The 17,945-nt window shown below is 46.4% G+C and overlaps 1 protein-coding gene across 6 annotated transcripts in view; it reads left to right on the top strand.

Annotated features, from left to right (window-relative positions):
* The window catches only part of TMEM25 (transmembrane protein 25), a 267,147-nt gene that overhangs the window by 213,637 nt on the left and 35,565 nt on the right, over nt 1–17,945 (top strand). For all 6 annotated transcript variants that reach the window (XM_069947901.1, XM_069947902.1, XM_069947903.1 and 3 more), the window contains 3 exons: nt 2,187–2,426; nt 2,770–2,898; nt 3,010–3,037. In XM_069947901.1, the coding sequence (XP_069804002.1) occupies nt 2,187–2,426; nt 2,770–2,898; nt 3,010–3,037 (397 nt within the window). The remainder of the gene's footprint in view (nt 1–2,186; nt 2,427–2,769; nt 2,899–3,009; nt 3,038–17,945) is intronic.

Below are 17,945 nucleotides of genomic sequence, written 5' to 3' on the forward strand. Positions count from 1 at the left end.
GAAGACCTGAGGGTCATGTGATCAGGTCCTTCACCTTTTTTCTCTCTCCTGCTCCTTCTCCTGTGTCTTCTGATGTTCAGCTCTCTCATCCTGCACTACAGTGAGCAGGCTGAACATTAGAACACAGAGCCCCCCTCCCTCTCTGGGCCCATAGAGGTGCTGTGAGCCCCGGCAATTGCCCGGGTAAGCCCTGTGCCCGGACGTCCCTGTACGGCGGTCCAGAGGTCTACGTCCCTATGCAGTTGTTTGTTAATCTGAAGTCAAGTTGCTAGTGAACTTACTGTGATTAACCCCTACAGCATTACAAAGAAGCTACAATATTACAGATAAAGTAAGTGTCTTGTTTAGGGACTAAAGTAAGGGACTTGTTTACTTCAGCTGTCTCAGAAGGGAGGGAGAGACAGAAATGCTCACACACAGAATTTTGTGGTTTTAGCAAAAAAGAAGCAGCTCAGAATTTGGGGAAGGATATTGAATAGATAATAACAAGTATGAATGGAATTGAAAGTCTCACCATGGGCAGCAACATATCAAAAGTTATGTTTGGGTGGAATACCCCTTTAAATGTTCAAGGTTATGACTACACTTGACAGGTTTGTGGTCAGTTGGGAGAGCTGTGCGGGCTGTGGCTGCTGGAAAGGATGTTGGCAGGGGGACACTGAGGGACACAGGGCACTGGAGGGACACTGAGCATCCCTCTGCCATCATCCTCTCCAGCAGCCACAGCCCGCACAGCTCTGGGATTCGGGTTGTGACATCACCGTTTTATCCAGAAAGTGAAGGCTTGATGCATTAGTAAGGGCAGGGAAAAAAGCACTTTATAAGCATTTCCTGTAATAAGTGTATATTGGAGATTTGTATAACTTTTGGGGGGCAATACGATACTTAAGTAAAAAAATTTTGCCGGACTTCTCCTTTAAAGGCACACACATATGTACGCCCAGGTATCCGGTACATGTGTCCTGGTTTCTCGGGAGGGCCCTACAGCACAGATGCCAGGGCCCACTAAAGGACTGCACTGCAGCCTGTGCAGGCCCCAGTGTGGGACTGGGGTACGTGTGGCCCACCAATAGAACTGATCATGGGAGGCACCCAAATAATGAAAGAATCAGAAGCGACATGCTGACATGGTCCCATCCTGTACTAATGTATCTGTGACCACAACTCCTGGAATAACAATAACTACAACTCTCAGAATGCCTTACACTTATGAAGCTCTCAGGAAATACTGGGAGTTGTAGTTTCCAAGGGGACAATCCCTTGAGTTGTCTATTCATCTGTACTTTAAATCTCAGCACACCCTGAGGACTGCAGACTGCAGTAAATGCTGGGAGTTGTAGTTTTACACTATATGGATGCCTGGCTTTGGTGAACCCTTGTCATGTGACAATACTCCCAGCTGAGTTAGACTTTGACACAAAAGGGCCACGCTGGTATTTCCCTATTTGTGTCCCGATACTCGCAACCAAGTTGGACTTAAGGGGCTATGTGTCAGGGTGGTTTGGTGATCTTCCCACTGGGAGGCACCCCTTGGCAACAAGTTTTCCTTCCCTGGAGGGATATCCAGCTATTCCTGTGTTCTTAGACTCGCATCTGAGGCTCCATGGACCCCTTTTTTGGACATTTAGGCTGGGTTCACACTATGTATATTTGAGGCTGTTATTGGTCCTCATGTCAGGTCCTCATAGCAACCAAAACCAGGAGTGGATTGAAAACACAGGCTCTGTTCACACAATGTTGAAATTGAGTGGATGGCCACCATATAACAGTAAATAACTGCCATTATTTCAATACAGCAGCCGTTGTTTTAAGATAACAGCATATATTTGCCATTAAATGACGGCCATCCACTCAATTACAACATTATGTGAACATAGCCTTTCTGTGTTTTCAATCCACTCCTGGTTTTGGTTGCTATACAGCCTCGAACATACAGCCTCAAATATACGTAGTGTGAACATAGCCTCAAATTGCAATTGAAATCTGAAAATACAGATGGTTAGACGCACATAAATTATAGTACTTTGTTGAGAAAGTGTAAAACATTTTGGTTGGTAAAATAAGTTTGTCTAGAAGTGAACATGAAGGTTCATACAGTGCAAAATAAAAATGTACAGTTTGAACACAAATAATAACCATATTTTGCACATACAGTCTGTGATAAATTGACATTTCTCACCTTCTAGTCCCACCAGTCTCTCCAGTTAGTGCACCCCATATCTCTGGATTATCCCTTATACTTCTGCTGGTCATCCAGAGTAAACCTCCATCTGGCTTTAACCTTCGAGATCAAGATGGACAATTTCTCACAAATTCGTCTCGTTTTCTTCTATTGGACACCCGCAGTATAGATGGGAATGGTAGTCTAAGGGTAAAAGTCAGCACCAAGCAAAGTGGAGTCAGTCAAACCTCTGTTAGATCAACAGGTATTTTAACTAATCTGTCTTTAGTAGTAACTAGAGATGAGTGAATTTACAGTAATAAGTTTGCTGCCTTTTAGTTCCTCCCCAGGTGCCTGGAAAAGCCGGATCTAGTCTTGGGAAACTTTTTCCAGTTTCCCAGGACTGGATCCAGTTTTCCTGGGCACCCGTAGCGGAGCAGCATGGAGTTAAAAGGCAGCCAGCTGATAACCCAACTTCCGAGCTAATGAATTTGCTTTGCGATCACTGTAAGTTTGCTCATCTTTAGTAGTAGCACATCTGAATTATATTACAATGAGTGACTGAGAATGATTATTGCTTAAAACATGTTATTGTTTCTCTACTGTAGGTCTCCTGTCAGTCAGGGTGGAGCTCCCACTGTTGCCTCTCATTGTGGCAGGTTTGGCACTATTTGCTGCAATTCTTATGGTTAATGTCCTGTTTTGCTGCCTTGTGCTGAAACAGAGAAGAACCAAATGTAAGTGGTGGTATAATAAAGTCTTGTTAGGATAAGGAAACATTGCATTGGAAAAGTGTATGGAAGTAGTTTGTATGGTATTCACAATTCACCTCCTCCTTCCTTTTTTAGATGATGTGGCAAACCAACTATCACCAAGGTGAGAATCTAGCTAATGCCTCACTATTTTTTCTGCTGCTTTAGTGCATGTTTATTACTCAGGGAAAGTGAATCTTTCAGCATCCGGGCCCTACCACTGCTGCTCACAGTGTGCAGTAGCTGGCTGTCCCCTAGTGAGCATTGTACCTTTTGGAAATTTGTCCATGCAGTGGATTAAGCAGGTCTCCTACTGTAATGAAGAGGCAAAGGGTTGTTGTGCGTGATGCACTCTGGCATGCCTCATCACTCCTTCCTCCTTATAATCAATGCTGCCCGGCCTTATGTGGCAATAGAGGACTAATCTGCAAACAGATATACTGTAGTTGAATCTCCTAACTTGTGTTGTAGCTGTGGTCTAGGGGTAAATCACCTGCCGAGAGACTACCAGCGGGTCTTTTTTTGGTTCAAATACCCTAATAAAATAAAATATAATTATTTACTTTTTTCATTACTGTATCATTTTTAAAAGTGCAAAGAATTCCCAATCACATCCAAATTAGTTTAGTTCTTTTAACCTCTTCAGGGCCAGGGACATAACCGTACATTCCTTTTTGTGGAACCTTGCTGCTCAAGGATGGACAGTTACATCCGTGGATGATGCATGGCGCAGGAGCTTCCCTGAAGCCTCCTGTGTCATAACTACAGTGGCTGATCAGGCTAAGCCCTAAGACTGAGGCCAGCTTTGGCTATTACAGGCACATTACAATGTAATGTGCCTGTAATCAGGCAATGAAATAGTGAAGTCGCCATGGTGGGACAGAAAAATAAAGTACAACAGTAAACATAAAACACACACAAATAAAATAAATTTAAAAAAAATCACGAAACACATAAAATCCCCATCGCCCCAATGCAATAATAAATGTAAAAAATAAATGAATGAAAAAGTACACATATTTAGTATCGCCGCGTTGACCTCTATCAGTCAAAATTTACCACTAACCTAAAGTACAAGAAAACAATTTCAAATTTGTATGGATAAGTTATAGTATCACAGAGCTGTAACTACATAAAGTGAGACTGGTCAGATTTTAAAAATGGGCTCTGGTCTTTAAAGTGACTGTACCACCAGGCCCAGGCTGAAGCACTGGAGGCGGGCTGACCCACCCTTTGTGGGAGGAAACCCCAGCCCCTCTATGATAGGGTTCCATTGATTCTAATGGAGTCACATCATGGAGGGCCTGGAATTTCTTCACACTGGGGATGGGTCAGACCACCTCCAGTGCTTCAGCCTGGGCCTGGTGGTACAGTCACTTTAAGGCACTATCTGGACCGATTCTGAAGGGGATAATACAATGAGAAAAATAAATAAATAACTCTTTATTTTTTATTTTTTGCATTATTGAATTAAAAAAACTATTTTTAAAACTAATTTGGACCTGATTGGGAATTTTTGCACTTTTAAAAATAATACAATAATAATAAGAAAAAAAGAGATAAACACCCATATTTCATTTCCATCAGGGGATTTGAACCAAACAAAGACCTGCAGGTGATTTACCCCTAGACCACAGCTCCAACACATTTGGGCTCAGGCATTCAACTATAGCTGACGTTTTCTTTCAGAAATAAACTGCCTACAGAGGACTGATCTGAAATCAGAAACACTGGCTGACAGCTGAGTGAGCAGGAGGCAGGGCAGCATTGAATATTTTTTTTAAATCAGATATTTTTCTTATTAATAAAAACCGCATATACAGTATCAGAGACATAGCAGAATATCAATGACAAATACAATTCAGTGGTCCTGATAGATGAGTATTGTACATATCATACTTAGGAGAAAGAGAGCGTTTTTTGATTTTTCTTTTTTTGCACAACCAGTAATAATCACTACAAAAAACAAAACATAAAGAAACATACTTATTGCATGAGCTTTTCACATTTAACACTACAATCAAAACAACACCATGCCAAGAATAAAGAATGATAGAGCAAAGGCACGAGGCCATCTCCCCCTACTTCAGTACACATCTCCTCCTGCATTGGGTTCCTACAAAGTTGTAGGAGAGATCTCGATGGCAGCCCCGGTGTATCAACCCACCTCCCCATATAGCCTAGAATTTCTGAGAACAGTTTCTTTTTAGGTATACCCCTCCCCTCTCCATTCGTATCACCAAATTCTGTTTGTGAACTCAGCCACAGTAGGGGCCTGAGGCTGGATCCACTTAGAAGCTACTTTATTGTCTTCCTGGCTTGGTATAGCAGGCATTGCACCCCTATCAAAGTATAATCATCTAAGTTCAGATGATCCAACAGCCCTAGAATACATTGTTTCGGGTGTAAAGTAAGTGCTATCCCGTACACCTTCTTAATGAGATCTAGAATTTCCCTCCAGTAGGATTCCAGCTCCCGGCATGTCCAGAACATGTGCAGAATATGAGTTTCACCCTCCCCACATCTTGGACAGCGGGAGTCAGTTCTGTAGCCTATTTTATGCAACATTAACAGGGTTCGGTATACTCGGTGCACCAAAAATAGTTTTGACAGGCGTTGTGGTTTACTAAGAGAGAGTATGGGTGTTAATGTAAGTAGCTTACGCCATAGAGTATCATCTATGGTCCCGACTTCTGCTACCCATTTATCCCTTACTGGTAGAGGGGTATCTGATAGCTTTGCTGCCAGCAGTGTGTTATATATCAGGGATATAGTACCTCTCATTGAGCCTCTACTACCAATTTCTTCTAGTAAGGTATGTGTGCTGATACTAAATGGCGAGGAGGCATGTTGGGTCTGGAGGGCATGTCGGAGTTGCAGATACTAAAAAAACATATTGTTAGAGAGTAAATATTCCTCTTTCAATTTCTTAAAAGATTCCACTACGCCATTGCTCCATACCTGAGATATGAAGTGTACCCCTTTCTTGGCCCATGGCGAGAAACCTTCTAGTCAGAATATTACCGGGAGTGCTGGGTTGTGCCATAAGGGTGTGAAAGTAGTAAAACCTGAGATACCTAGAAGTGACTTAATTTTGTTCCAGGCTCTAGACATGAGGAGTAGGGTGGGGAGTGTCCTTTCTTGGCTCTTCATACAATTCGCTTCAATAGCTGCTATAGGTGGGGTACATCCCGTGAGCCCCGTGACCAGTTGACCAGCAATACTCTTAGCATCCGTCTGACCCCACCCCTTAGGATGGTACAGTTGTGCTGCCATAAAATATAAAAATGGGTCAGGGATGGCCAAGCCACCATCATCTTTGCCCCTGTGAAGAACTTCCAGCTTAATTCTAGCTACTGACTTTTTCCAAATAACATCCCTAATTATGGAGTTAATACGTTTAAAGTGCTTAGCTGGAATCCACATTGGTGAATTATGTAAAATGTATAACAGCTGAGGCATAAGGATCATTTTGAGCAAATTACTCCTTCCAACCACAGGCAGAGGCAATTTGGCCCATGCATCGGCTTGTGATAAGGATCCCCAAGTACTTAAACCTAGAAACCACTTGCAGCGGGGCAGAGGACAAGGCGTCCACAGGTAAAGGGGGTGTTAGGGGGAGCACTACGGACTTATCCCAGTTTATTGTTAGTCCTGACCTTTTTCCAAAACCCTCAATGATATCCATTATAGGGCCTATAGATTGGACTACGTCAGCAGTATATAGTAACATATCATCCGCGTACAGTGAGATACGCTTTCCCCCCCCGTTTTGGGAAGCCCATTATGGCCTCCGATTTCCTAATGAGAGCCACCAGCGTCTCTATGGCAATGGCAAACAGCAGCGGGGACAACGGGCATCCCTGCCTCGTTCCCCGTGCCAAACTGACAACCTGCCATTTGCCCTTATCCGTGCCTCCGGACCAGAATAGAGCAGCTTTACCCAATTTATGAAATTCTCCCCAAACCCCATACGCTCCATAACTGACCAAAGGAACTCCCACTCGACGCTGTCAAATGCTTTGGCAGTGTTGAGTGAGATCACGGCTACCTCAGTGTAGAATCTATAGCAGATATGGTACATGTGAATATACCCTAAGGATCATGGCATATATACAGTAGCTGCACACAGGCTACATGTCATATGCTGCACACAGGCTATATATCATACACTACACACAGGCTATATATCATACACTGCACACAGGCTATATACCATACTCTGCATACAGGCTAAATACCATACACTGCACACAGGCTGTATATCATACTCCACACAGGCTATATGTCATATGCTGCACAACGGCCATATACCATACACTGCACACAGGCTATATACCATATGCTGCACAAAGGCCATATACCATACACTGCACACAGGCTACATGTCATATGCACACAGGCTATAATGCTGCACAAAGGCTACAAGTCATATGCTGCACACAGGCTATATATCATACACTGCACACAGGCTATATATAATAGGCTGCACACAGGCTATATACCATACACTGCACACAGGCTATATATCATACACTGCACACAGGCTACATGTCATATGCTGCACACAGGTTATATACCATACACTGCACACAGGCTATATATCATACACTGCACACAGGCTACATTTCATATGCTGCACACAGGCTATATATATCATACACTGCACACAGGCTATATATCATACACTGCACACAGGCTATATATAATAGGCTGTACACAGGCTATATACCATACACTGCACACAGGCTATATATCATACACTGCACACAGGCTACATGTCATATGCTGCAAACAGGTTATATACCATACACTGCACACAGGCTATATATCATACACTGCACACAGGCTACATTTCATATGCTGCACAAAGGCTATATATATCATACACTGCACACAGGCTATATATATCATACACTGCACACAGGCTATATATCATACACTGCACACAGGCTATATGTTATATGCTGCACACAGGCTATATACCATACACTGCACACGGGCTATATATCATACACTTCACCCAGGCGCTATATATATATATATATATATATATATATATATATATATATATACCCCTGCTCTGATATACGCCCCCATAGTATATACCCCTGCTCTGATATATGCCTCCATAGTATATACCCCTGCTCTGATATATGCCCCCATAGTATATGCCCCCTGCTCTGATATATGCCCCTATAGTATATACCCCTGCTCTGATATATGCCCCTATAGTATATACCCCTGCTCTGATATATGCCCCTATAGTATATACCCCTGCTCTGATATATGCCCCCTGCTCTGATATATGCCCCCATAGTATATGCCCCCTGCTCTGATATATGCCCCCATAGTATATGCCCCCTGTTCTGATATATGCCCCTATAGTATATGCCCCCTGCTCTGATATATGCCCCTATAGTATATATCCCTGCTCTGATGTGCCAATACAAAACAAAGCCTCTTACTCACCTGATCTGGGCAAATGACAGGTCTTCTCTGTTCCTTCAGCCTGAAAGCCACTGTGACAGATCCTTCAGCATGCTTCATGATGTCACATCCCTGCTGGAGAGATCAGGTTTCCTTGCTGAGGTCCCACGCTGTCCTCTCCTCAGTGAGGGGGAGGGGCGAGGGGGGAGTGAGGACCTCGGCAGGAGACAGGTAACCGGAAGCTTGACAGGAAGAATCCATTCAAAGACCCACCAGGGGGGAGTCTGAGCCTGCCAGGAAGGAGATGCTTACACAGGATTAACCCTACACCTCCCTCCCTGGACAGCATGCAGTGTGGCCAGTGCTGTGTCCAGGTAGGGTTTCCACATGCTTTTTGCGCGTGGGACTGGCTCCCAGACACCACTTCCAGGTTTGGGCTTGTGGAGGCCACCTAGTGGTGGAGGCCCCTGGGCACGTGCCCCTGGTGCCCTCCCTGTAATCCGGCCCTGTGAGTCAGGTAAGTCAGGGTTCTTCTGCGGTTTAGGTATTACTACAGTACTATGATTGCTTTCCGCATAGACGGCAGTAGCACCCCTTGTTGCAGAGCAGCCTGAAAGGTTTCTAAAAAGTGGGGGGAAAGGAAGTCAGTATGTCTTTTATAAAATTCCCCGGGTAGGCCATCTACCCCCGGTGCCTGCTCGTTAGGTAGGGCTTGCCGTGGTTGTTCCAAAAATACTCTGCTAGCGCTAACTAAACTTCAGCACTAACATCTATCTAGATTGAGCGAGAAGGGATTCAGCCTCCATAGGTTCCCTTCCCGGCGCCCCAGGGTCCCCCATTGCAGTTTTATATGTAAAGGTGAATGATCGTATATACTTCGGGATAAGTATGTTACAGAGCTCACTAGGGGAATTATACTACTGTTACCGATAGCTAGGTCAGTTTGGGACAGGTATTTATAGGAGCTAGAGTAACAGGAGTATTGATGAATATCTAAGTTACGTTACAGCTGACAAGAAGTTATTGGAGTCCCCGATAAGCAATGTGGGCAAGTATGGTAGCGACTATGGACAGTACCTTCTTGAGGGTGGAGCAATTATATGGGGGTGGGATGTACAATGCCACGAGAATAAGGGGCTCATTATAAATAGAGCAATGTAAACAGACATACCGCCCCTCCGCATCAATGAAGGAGGCGTGACACACAAACAATACATTCTTGTGGACCATGACAGTAACTCCCCTAGCATGAGTGGAGTAAGTGGATTGATATGTCATCCCATGTCATCCCATGTCAATCCCATTTCCGGGAGAGGACTGCTATGGTGTCCTTAGTTAAATGTGTTTCAGATAGCCATACAATACCCGGTAGGTAATCTTTTAACACATTAAACACAGCACATCTTTTGTTGGCCTCCCCAACCCCCTAACATTCCATGCCACTCAGGGCCGCTTTAACCAGAGGGCACATGGTGCACGTGCACCGGGCCCACTGGTTAAAGGGGCCCCCCGAGCAGGCCGGCCGTTGCTATGTGCGACCAATGCGGTCGCACAGGGCTCCGGCCACCAGCCTGTCAGGGGGGAGCGCCATGGATGGGTAATCTACTTACCCCTTTATGGCGCCCCCTGCAGGGCTCCCCCATCCGCCGCTGCCCCCGCCCGCCTGCTGCCGCTGCGGCGCTTCAGCGCTGCAGCAGCAGCGACACTGACAGAGAGAGAGCCATTGGCTCCCTCCCTGTCAGTCACTCTCGTGGCCGCACTTCCTGCGGTCACAAGAGGCCGCACTCTCCCTCTAGCGCCCGACGTCACTGGAGCGTCGGCGCGAGGGTAAGGGGAGTGCAGCCTCTTGTGACCGCAGGAAGTGCGGCCACAAGAGAGAAGAGAAGAGGAACGCGAGGACCTAGGTGAGTAACAGTGTTTGTTTTTTTCAATGTTGTATGGGAGGGGGGGCTATATACTATTGGGGAGCACAGGGGGCTATATACTATGGGGGAGCACAGGGGGCTATATACTATGGGGGAGCACAGGGGGCTATATACACTATGGGGGAGCACAGGGGGCTATATACACTATGGGGGAGCACAGGGGGCTATATACACTATGGGGGAGCACAGGGGGCTATATACACTATGGGGGAGCACAGGGGGCTATATACACTATGGGGGAGCACAGGGGGCTATATACTATGGGGGAGCACAGGGAGCTATATACTATGGGGGAGCACAGGGAGCAATATACTATGGGGGAGCACAGGGGGCTATATACTATTGGGGAGCACAGGGGGCTATATACTATTGGGGAGCACAGGGGGCTATATACTATTGGGGAGCACAGGGGGCTATATACTATGGGGGAGCACAGGGGGCTATATACACTATGGGGGAGCACAGGAGGCTATATACTATGAGGGAGCTATATACTATGGGGGGGGCGGCTATATACTATGGGGGAGCACAGGGGAGCTATATACTATGGGGGAGCACAGGGGAGCTATATACTATGGGGGAGCACAGGGGGCTATATACTATGGGGGAGCACAGGGGGCTATATACTATGGGGGAGCACAGGGGAGCTATATACTATGGGGGGGCGGCTATATACTATTGGGGAGCACAGGGAAGCTATATACTATGGGGGGTTATATACTATTGGGGAGCACAGGGGAGCTATGTACTATGGGGGAGCACAGGGGGCTATATACTATGGGGGAGCACAGGGGGCTATATACTATTGGGGAGCACAGGGGGCTATATACTATGGGGGAGGACAGGGGGCTATATACTATGGGGGAGCACAGGGGAGCTATATACTATGGGGGAGCACAGGGGGCTATATACAATGGGGGAGCACAGGGGAGCTATATACTATGGGGGAGGACAGGGGGCTATATACTATGGGGGAGCACACAGGGGACTATATACTATGGGGGAGCATAGGGGGGCTATATACTATTGGGGAGCACAGGGGGCTATATACTATGGGGGGGCACAGGGGGCTATATACTATTGGGGAGCACAGGGGCTATATACTATGGGGGAGCACAGAGGGGCTATATACTATTGGGGAGCACAGGGGGCTATATACTATGGGGGGGCACAGGGGGCTATATACTATTGGGGAGCACAGGGGAGCTATATACTATGGGGGAGCACAGGGGAGCTATATACTATTGGGGAGCACAGGGGCTATATACTATGGGGGAGCACAGGGGAGCTATATACTATGGGGGAGAACAGCGGAGCTATATACTATGGGGGAGCACAGGGGGCTATATACTATTGGGGAGCACAGGGGAGCTATATACTATGGGGGAGAACAGGGGAGCTATATACTATTGGGGAGCACAGGGGGGCTATATACTATTGGGGAGCACAGGGGAGCTATATACTATTGGGGAGCACAGGGGAGCTATATACTATGGGGGAGCACAGGGGGCTATATACTATTGGGGAGCACAGGGGGCTATATACTATGGGGGGGCACAGGGGGCTATATACTATGGGGGAGCACAGGGGGCTATATACTATGGGGGAGCACAGGGGGCTATATACACTATGGGGGAGCAGAGGGGGCTATATACTACTGGGGAGCACAGGGGAGCTATATACTATGGGGGAGCACAGGGGGCTATATACTATGGGGGAGCACAGGGGGCTATATACTACTGGGGAGCACAGGGAGCTATGTGCAATGAGGGAGCACAGGGGGCTATATACTAGGGGGGAGCACAGGGGGCTATATACTATGGGGGAGCACAGGGAAGCTATATACTATGGGGGAGCACAGGGAGCTATATACAATGAGGGAGCACAGGGGGCTATATACTATGGGGGAGCACAGGGGAGCTATATACTATGGGGGAGCACAGGGGGCTATATACTATGGGGGAGCACAGGGGAGCTATATACTACTGGGGAGCACAGGGGAGATATATACTATGGGGGAGCACAGGGGGCTATATACACTATGGGGGAGCACAGGGGGCTATATACTACTGGGGAGCACAGGGGAGCTATATACTATGGGGGAGCACAGGGGGCTATATACTATGGGGGAGCACAGGGGGCTATATACTATGGGGGAGCACAGGGGGCTATATACTATGGGGGAGCACAGGGGGCTATATACTATGGGGGAGCACAGGGGTCTATATACTACTGGGGAGCACAGGGAGCTATATACAATGAGGGAGCACAGGGGGCTATATACTAGGGGGGAGCACAGGGGGCTATATACTATGGGGGAGCACAGGGAAGCTATATACTATGGGGGAGCACAGGGAGCTATATACAATGAGGGAGCACAGGGGGCTATATACTATGGGGGAGCACAGGGGAGCTATATACTATGGGGGAGCACAGGGGGCTATATACTATGGGGGAGCACAGGGGAGCTATATACTACTGGGGAGCACAGGGGAGATATATACTATGGGGGAGCACAGGGGAGCTATATACTATGGGGGAGCACAGGGGAGCTATATACTATGGGGGAGCACAGGGGGCTATATACTACTGGGGAGCACAGGGGAGCTATATACTATGGGGGAGCACAGGGGGCTATATACTACTGGGGAGCACAGGGGAGCTATATACTATGGGGGAGCACAGGGGAGCTATATACTATGGGGGAGCACAGGGGAGCTATATACTATGGGGGAGCACAGGGGAGCTATATACTATGGGGGAGCACAGGGGAGCGATATACTATGGGGGAGCACAGGGGAGCGATATACTATGGGGGAGCACAGGGGAGCTATATACTATGGGGGAGCTATATACTATGGGGGAGCACAGGGGAGCTATATATTATGGGGAGCACAGTGGGGCTATATACTATGGGGGAGCACAGGGGGCTATATACTATTGGGGAGCACAGGGGGCTATATACTATGGGGGAGCACAGAGGAGCTATATACTATGGGGGAGCACAGGGAGCTATATACTATGGGGGAGCACAGGAAAGTTATATACTATGGGGGAGCACAGGGCGCTATATACTATGGGGGAGCACAGGGGAGCTATATACTATGGGGAAGCACAGGGGACTATATACTACTGGGGAGCACAGGGGTCTATATACTATGGGGAGCACAGGAGTCTATATACTATGGGGGAGCACAGGGGAGCTATATACTATGGGGGAGAACAGGGGAGCTATATACTACTGGGGAGCACAGGGGTCTATATACTATGGGGAGCACAGGGAAGCTATAAACTATGGGGGAGCACAGGGGAGCTATATACTACTGGGGAGCACAGGGGAGCTATATACTACTGGGGAGCACAGGGGGCTATATACTACTGGGCAGCACAGGGGGCTATATACTATGGGGGAGCACAGGGGGCTATATACTATGGGGGAGCACAGGGGGCTATATACTATGGGGGAGCACAGGGGAGCTATATACTATTGGGGAGCACAGGGGGCTATATACTATTGGGGAGCACAGGGAGCTATATACTATTGGGGAGCACAGGGGTCTATATACTATGGGGGAGAGCACAGGGGGGCTATATATTATGGAGAGCACAGGGGTCTATATACTATGGGGGAGAGCACAGGGGGCTATATACTATTGGGGGAGCACAGGGGGGCTATATACTATTGGGGGAGAGCACAGGGGGGCTATATACTATTGTGGGAGAGCATAGGGGTCTATATACTATTGGAGAGCACAGGGGGGCTATATACTATTGGGGGAGAGCACAGAGGGGCTATACACTATTGTGGGAGAGCACAGGGGGGCTATATACTATTGGGGGAGAGCACAGGGGGGCTATACACTATTGTGGGAGAGCACAGGGGGGGCTATATACTACTGGGGAGAGTGCACAGGGGGGCTATATACTAATGGGGGAGCGCACAGCAGGACTGTATATAACTAGAGGAGCACATGAGGGTCTATATACTACAGGGACACCTTAAAACTATGGAGGCACAGAGGGGTGTAACTATGTAGGGGTACAGAGGGGTGTAACTACTGTATAGGGGTACAAGGGACCTAACTACTGGATGTGTTGGAGCCTAAAATATTTGTCTGGCAGATTCTGGAGAGAAGATTCACAGCCAGGAGAAGACTTCAAGGTGGCCCAGGCTGGATGGAGAGAAAAAGAAAAGGTGACAGACTCTGATCAGAAAAGACGCCCCCGGTGAGTCACTGGATGTAACTGCACTCTGTTATAGGGTTGTAGTGTTAGGGGTCATGATGTGGCGGTATTATGTAATGGTATCATTGGTGATAACTTTCTGTTTTGTTCAGTGCAGTTTTTATGTAATATGTAATCACTGAATGGTGGAAATAGTGTTATAAGGTAACTACTGTATGTATTGGGGCTCTTGATACAGTGTGGGGGCAAATTCAGTACATTATACAATGTGCCAAAAGGGAAGGGGGGGCCCACTCTTGAGGGCTGTGCACTGGGCCCACCAATGTATTAAAACGGCCCTGATGCCACTAAGTGTACCCCATGAGCCATTGGAACATTTGTAGATATATTGTCATGAAGCTGATACTTTCTATGCAGCGATTAGTACAGATTAGGACCCTGGAACAAGACATTTCTAGCTTGGTGGGGATGGCAGAATAGAAACCCAAACATACATTTCTTGGCATGTGGTAACTGTTTAACTGAAACCAAAAAGACATCGCCTCCCTAATAAGAAGCATTGGGGAACCTAGAAACCCAGATTGAATGTAAAAAAAAAACGTTTGAACTTGGAGTCCTTCCATAGAGTTCGAACAAGAAGAAACTAGTATATGCAGCGAAGCATCCTGCCTCCTGTATGTGTGCCAAACACAGCTATCATTCAAATATCATTCTGTCTTGTCAGAACACAAGACTATGTTCACACTGCGTATGATTCCGTCCGTAGTGCGAATATACGCACAAAGTTTTGAGGTTGATGCGTTCGCTTGAAAGTATACGATATACGCCCGCACAATGCACACTACGTATGAGCTTACGGCCGGATCGTATACGGCGCCGTGAAAACTGAACAAGACCATTGTTTGAGGACGGAAATGTTCCAACTCTCGGCCGTGGATTTCCTTGCGGTCCCATACAAAATACTTATTTCAGCCAAATTGAACTTGATTATTTGATCCAAAAGGTTCTGTGAGTTTTATTGGGCTGGGCGAAGATTTCCAAGTAAATGAACTGTTTCAGATCGCTTCAAATCAAGCTAGGAAAGCATAACTGTACTACGGGCGTATGTTCACGGTTCGTATGCATCCGGCTGCATGTCGACTTTTCCCACGCCCGTAGTTTCAGCCGCACATGTATGGCGGCGTACGAAATGCGGCCAGACTCATACGCAGTGTGAACATAGCCTGAAAGTGTATTTGAGGGGACTGTATGTTAGAAAGCCCCACAAAGCACCCCATTTCAGAAACTGCATCCCCCAAACTCTGTAGAAGTACATCCAGAAAGTTTTTTAACCCTTTAGAGGAGTCACAGAAATAAAAGCTAAGTGTGTAAGAAATTTTAAAATTTAAATTTTCTGTGCAGAGATTTTATTGTAATCCAATATTTTTCATAATTATAAACGTATTACCAGAGAAATGCACCCCAATATTGATTGCCCCGTTTCTGCAGTTTATAGAAATACCCCATATGTGGCCCTATTGCGCTATTTGACGCAACCAAAAGCCTCAGTGAATTTCAATGCCTCCGTTATATTTGGACATTTTTGACTGTACCACTTCAGGTTGGCAGAGGCTTTGGGGTGCCAAAACATAAAAAACACCCCTAAAGGGACACCATTTAGAAAACTGCACCCTCGAGGAATGTAACAAGGGGTGCAGTGAGAATTTGGACCCCACAGGTGCTTCACAGATTTTCAGAACAATGTGGCGCAAAAAAGGAAAAATTCAATTTTTTACACTAAAATGTTGTTCTAGCCTTCATTTTTCATTTTTACAAGGGGATAAAAAAAACAAAAAAAACAAATGTGTAGCGCAGTTTCTGTAGCGCAAAGGTAAGGAGCGCCAATTGGCCTTTGGAAGCTGAATTTCACTGGAATGGATTTCAAGGGCCATGTCACATTTACAGAGACCTCGTGCTGCCAAAAAACTGGAAAACCCCCACAAGTGACCCCATTCTGGAAACTATACCCCTCAAGGAATCTAAAAAGGGGTGCAGTGAGCATATGGACCCTACTGGTGACGGGCACAAATGTGGAACAATGTGACGTAAAAGTGAAACCGTTTATTTTTTCACTTTCACGGCACAAATATGCCCGTCATCAAGGGGTTCATATCCTCATTGCACCCCTTGTTAGGTTCCTTGAGGGGTCTAGTTTCCAGAATGGGGTCACTTGTGGGGGTTTCCAGTGTTTTGGCAGCAGACTGCTCTGTAAATGCGACATGGCGTTCATCATCCATTCTGGCCAAATCCAGCCTCCAAAATCCAAATGGTGCTCCTACCCTTTGGAGGCTTACTCTGCGCCCACATGGCACTTTATGTCCACATGTGGGGTATTTAAGGACTCGGGGGAGATTGCTCTACACATTTTGTGTGTTTTTTCTCTTTTAACGCCTTGTGAAAAATTTAAGGCTAAACCAACATTAGGCTGGGTTCACACTACGTATATTTCAGTCAGTATTGTGGTCCTCATATTGCAACCAAAACCAGGGGTGGATTAAAAACACAGAAAGGCTCTGTCCACACAATGTTGAAATTGAGTGGATGGCCGCCATATAACGGTAAATAACTGCCATTATTTCAATATAACAGCCGTTGTTTTAAAATAACAGCAAATATTTGCCATTAAATGGCGGCCATCCACTCAATTTCAACATTGTGTGAACAGAGCCTTTCTGTGTTTTTAATCCACTCCTGGTTTTGGTTGCAATATGAGGACCACAATACTGACTGAAATATACGTAGTTTGAACCCAGCCTGATAGTGTAAAAAATGTAATATTTCATTTTCACGCCACATTGTTGCACATTTGTGCCCGTCACCAGTGGGATCCATATGCTTACTGCACCCCTTGTTACATTCCCTGATCGGTGTAGTTTCCATAATGGGGTCACTTGTGGGGGGTTTCAACTGTCTTGGCAACACAGAGGCCTTTCAAATGCAACAAGGCCCTCCAAATCCATTCCAGCCAAATCCAGCCTCCAAAAGCCAAATGGCACTCTCTCCCTTTGGAGACTTACCCTGCATCCGCCTGGCGCTTTATGTCCACATGTGGGGTATTTCTGTACTCAAGACAAGATCAATGATTTAGTGTAAAAATTAAGCATTTTTTAAACTAAATGTTGGTCTTGCCTTGATTTTTTCCATTTCCACAAGAGGTTAAAAAAGAAAATGAATGCAAAACATATAGCATAATTTCCCCTGTGTATGAAAATACCCCACATGTGGACATAATGTGCCATATGGGCACAGGGCAAGCCACCAAAAGGACAGAGCGCCATTTAGAGGTTGGAATAGAGGATGGAGGCCATGTCGCAATTACAAAGCTCCTGTGCTGCCAGGACAGTAGAAACCCCCCACAAGTGACCGCATTCTGGAGACCACACCCCATAAGGAATCTAACAAGGGGTGCAGTAAGTATATGGACTCCACTGGTGACTGGCACATATGTGGAAC

The sequence above is a fragment of the Dendropsophus ebraccatus genome, chromosome 12, assembly GCF_027789765.1.
Source record: "Dendropsophus ebraccatus isolate aDenEbr1 chromosome 12, aDenEbr1.pat, whole genome shotgun sequence".
Lineage (NCBI taxonomy): Eukaryota > Metazoa > Chordata > Amphibia > Anura > Hylidae > Dendropsophus > Dendropsophus ebraccatus.